The sequence below is a fragment of the Linepithema humile genome, chromosome 8 (assembly GCF_040581485.1).
Source record: "Linepithema humile isolate Giens D197 chromosome 8, Lhum_UNIL_v1.0, whole genome shotgun sequence".
Taxonomy (NCBI): domain Eukaryota; kingdom Metazoa; phylum Arthropoda; class Insecta; order Hymenoptera; family Formicidae; genus Linepithema; species Linepithema humile.
Genome location: NC_090135.1, coordinates 6232486 through 6237111, shown reverse-complemented (window position 1 = coordinate 6237111; position 4626 = coordinate 6232486). Strand labels below are relative to the sequence as shown.

General features: G+C 39.5%; 1 protein-coding gene across 1 annotated transcript; it reads left to right on the top strand.

Annotated features, from left to right (window-relative positions):
• The first annotated feature begins 800 nt into the window (after window positions 1-800).
• LOC137001741 (uncharacterized) lies at window positions 801-2267 on the top strand. Its single transcript, XM_067360865.1, has 2 exons — window positions 801-1564; window positions 1646-2267. Exons 1-2 carry the CDS (start codon window positions 801-803, stop codon window positions 2265-2267), a joined length of 1386 nt encoding a protein of 461 aa, XP_067216966.1.
• Window positions 2268-4626: the final 2359 nt, after the last annotated feature.

The following is a 4626-nucleotide window of genomic DNA, read 5'->3' as shown; positions in this document are numbered from 1 at the left end:
AAGTTTATTCGTAGTTTTAAATGATAAGCATTACGCATCCGTCGAGCGTCGCCGCCCAAGATTACATTGCATTATTTGCCATCGCTACCTCGCGTTGATTCAACCGATTTCCGAGTGTCACGAATGCGAAGACAGGTACCTTAATTATATGCAAAATCTCGCTGAAAACGGAGAAAGTTTTTATGATCAGCGAGACCCAATGTTACTCTCTTAAATTTTTGGTCAAAATACATTTGATGCATTCTAATGATATTAAGCGATTCTTTCATTTCAAATGCGTGATAATAAAACTTAAATAATTACACGTCAGTCACAATGGTTGATTACTATTTCTTACTACGTTGCTGTATTATTATCATATTCATTTTCTTGTGGTCTTACTCGGTTTCATTATTCGTCTTTATTTAAATTAACTATTCATTAAAATACGGTCCTAATTATTACTATACACGTTATTTTGCAGAGTCGCAACAAAATATCAATGCGATACTGCTTCCCTTACGATCTCTCATTCAAATACGCTATCCATTAGAAAGAGATTTTGGTGACGATTTTTTATATTAAACACGACATTTGTGTTTCACGTTCTTTTCTGATCTTTTACTTTTTCATTGGTTCGTGAATCTTACCGATTGAGTCTCGCGTAAAGGTGCGAACACTACGTGTTACCGCCACCGCGCCGGGACGTAACATTAAATTTGGTGACAGTGGTGGGATTGTTCGAATAATTAATTAAAAAGGTGTCGCATAGGCACGCGCGCCCTACGATAAAATTTTGGTGAATTGCTACGTCTATTAAAATGGATACGCGAAATAAAAAAGGGCCTAAACCAGAAGGGGGCTTTAGTGAATCAAAAATTGAAATTATGAGCGCGAAACTCGCCCAGCAACAATCGCAATTACAAATGCAACACGCAGAATTGCAAAAACAAGATCAAGCTCTTAGGATTCAGCGCAAACAATTCGAACGCGAAAGAGACGAATCTTTACAATTGTTGGCCGGAGAACGACAACAAATCCGACAAAAAGAATTAGAATCCCGACAGTTACAAGAGAGCAAAGACGCGTTTAAAAATGAAATTTTGCGGGAGTTGAGTCAGTTACGACAGGAAGTAGATAGTACGCGATTGACGAATAGGGAGCGGAGGTATAATCAACAGGAGGAACAAGCGGAAATGTCGCCAATTCCGAAGGTATCTTTTCGCGAAGCTACCGAATCCGTACCTACATTCGACGGATACAATGTTCCATTATCACAGTTCGTATGCGCTTGCCGTCGCGCTAGAGAACTAGTGCCTTCATTTTCCGAGCGAAATCTCACGAAACTATTAATTAACAAACTCCGCGGTAGAGCCTATTACGCCGTCGAAGATGAGCCGTGCAAAACGATAACACAGTTGATTGATCTTTTAACTACCGCATTCGGTTCACCAAAAACAGTAGATCAATATCGTGGTGAATTGAGCACTGTGTATATAAAACCAAACAAACACATGCTCGATTACATCAGTCGTATTAAAGAGCTTCGCGCCGCTATTTTAGACACCGAACGACGCGTAAAGGGGTAAGTAACCCATTTGTTAGTCAAAGAAATCGATAAATTAACCGCGAAATTATTCCGCGACGGGTTACCGTTATAATACAGGTTGCAAATGCCGTTAGATGAAGAATTCGATCCGTTTAAAGCTTTCGGTGTTGCCAAAACCCCTCTCGCAAAAAGGCATGAATTAGATAGGCAAAGATATGATACGCGACCAAAAAACGAGCGTATCCCCGAAAGATACCCGGTTACGTCTATCGGTCGTCCCCTCGCGCAATCGACACCCAATCATCGGTACAATAATAACACCAACTCTCGAAACGAGCCGATTTATCGTGATTCGCGTGGACCCACGGCACCGCGCCACGGTTTTGCAAATAGAGAGAATGCACCCGGTCACAATCAATCAATTTCACGAAATCAAAATCTGCGGAACGAATATCAAAATCCGACTCGAGTAGAAACCGCGCGTAATTTACGCCCAAATAACAATAATAATAATAATAACAATACTGTGGAAAAATGGTGCCGCTACTGTAAGAACCGCGGGCACGAAATCGAAGAATGTCGCAAACAAGAATATAATAACTCGCAGAAATTGCAGTCGGGAAACGCGCAAAATCCCTCGGGACAAACGGGCGCACCCCGAGCGGACTTCGTAAAGAATTCGCGTCCAATAAACGTAATCGAAGCCACCCCGAGCACATCATCGGAGTCGCAACCCTAAACCCGACTGAATTTTCGCATGCTCCGACTGTCTCTATATCCGCAATTGGCCTTCTTCAACGAATAGATTTTATATTAGATACGGGCGCCGCGCCAAATTTAGTGAAAAAACGGAGCGTACATCCCGAGACTCCTGTCCATGCACAGGAAATATTATTCCTTAGCGGAATAACTAATGGTAGAATTAAAACTCTCGGGTCTATTGAAGTAAATTTTATGGGTTATCCTGTCACTTTCCATATCGTTCCTGATAATTTTCCCATCGCGCAAGAGGGCATCCTAGGATTTGACTTTCTTCGCGATGCTACTAAAATCGATTTTCATGGAAAATGTATACATTGGCAAGGGGTGATCATCCCCTTCGCGCTACGAGAAACTATCGTAGTACCTGGTAGATCAAGCACGACACTTTGCCTTAGGGTTACTAATTCTGAAATCTCCGAAGGTTACATTCCGCGACTTAGCGTCGGACAAGGAATCTACTTCGGTGATGCGGTCGTGACGAATCGAAACGGAAAGGTATACACTCGAATAACTAATACGAATAATTCTGATATTCGACTCGAAATTCCTAGTATAGAATTACAGGAAATCGAGAAAATTTCTAATCGTCTTAGTGACAAATTCAATTTCATTTCTTGCGATAAAGATGAAGTAAAATCAAGTGATATAAATATCGATTGTCTTAGTGACAAATTCAATTCTATTTCTTGCAATGAAGATAAAGTAAAAGCAAGCGATACAAATATCGACTGTCTTAGTGATTTAGTGACTGTCAATTCAATTTCTTGTGGTAAAGACGAAATAATTTCGAGCATCGATTGCATTAGTGACAAATTTAATTCAATCAATTTAATCTCTTGCAATAAAGATGAAACAATTTCGAGTAATAAAGATTCTAATAACGTTGGTGACGGATCTGACTCTATCTCTTGTAGTAAAAACAAGACAATTTCGAATGGTAAAAATTTTGATTTTTTGACCAACGGGCGTAATCCTAATTTTCGTGGTGAAAATGAAATAAATTCAAAAGCTAGATCGACGCGTTGCGCGACAGTTCATACGAAAGAAAACGAGAGAGTTCAAATCATCCGGGAACTGCTTCGCCTAGATCATTTGAATAAAGAAGAATCGGAACACATCAACATGCTTGTTCAGAAGCATAGCGATCTCTTTCGATTACCGGATGATAAACTTACATGTACAACCGAGATAAGCCATAAAATTACGACAACCAACAATTTACCTATTAACACTAAACAGTATAGATTTCCCCCTATTCACAAGGAAGAGATAAACAAACAGGTCAAAGAACTTTTAGATAATAAAATAATTAGATCATCTGATTCACCATACAATTCTCCCTTGTGGATAGTGCCTAAAAAACCTGACTCCAAAGGAAATAAAAAATGGAAAATGGTTATAGATTATCGCATGCTTAACGAAAAAACGGTAAGCGACGCCTACCCCCTTCCGAATATTACCGATATTCTAGATCAATTAGGGAGCGCGAAATACTTTAGCGTATTCGATTTTGCGTCCGGTTTTCATCAAATTCCTATGGATACGGCGGATGCACCGAAAACAGCATTCTCGACGCCGTATGGTCATTATCATTTCAATCGCATGCCTTTCGGGCTCAAAAACGCGCCCGCTCCTTTCCAGCGGTTAATGGATCAAATTTTATCAGGCCTCCAAGGCATAGAATTATTTGTTTATCTCGACGACATCGTGATTTATGCGAGTTCATTGGAAGAACATAAAATAAAATTTAATAAATTAGCGGGTAGATTACGACAAGCGAATCTTTGGTTGCAGCTCGACAAATGTGAATTCTTGCGTAGAGAAGTGAATTATCTCGGGCATGTCATAAGCGAAATGGGTGTCAAACCCGATCCAAAAAAGATACTCGCTGTACAGGAGTTTCCGAGACCAAAAAACGTTAAAAATATAAAACAATTTCTTGGTTTGGCTGGTTATTATCGCAAATTCATTCCTGATTTCTCTAAAATTGCCAAGCCACTAACTGAATTATTAAAGAAGGATGTAAAGTTTATTTGGACGAGTAAGCAGGAAGATGCGTTTGTTTATTTGAGAAATTCTTTATGCTCGGAACCTCTTTTACAATATCCGGATTTTACTAAACCGTTTATTGTAACAACCGATGCTTCAGGTTACGCGATCGGAGGTATTTTAAGTTAAAGCGTGATAGGTAAAGATTTGCCGATAGCGTATACCTCGCGTTTATTCAATAACGCGGAATCAAATTATTCGACTATCGAAAAAGAATTGTTAGCGATAGTATATTGCGTTAATTATTTTAGACCCTACCTTTACGGGCATAAATTTTTACTTGTGAC

Coding starts and splice junctions, on each gene's coding strand:
- LOC137001741 (XM_067360865.1), top strand. CDS start 801: ATGGATACGCGAAATAAAAAAGGGCCTAAACCAGAAGGGGGCTTTAGT. Junction 1,565..1,645: donor ACCGAACGACGCGTAAAGGG/GTAAGTAACCCA, acceptor GTTATAATACAG/GTTGCAAATGCCGTTAGATG.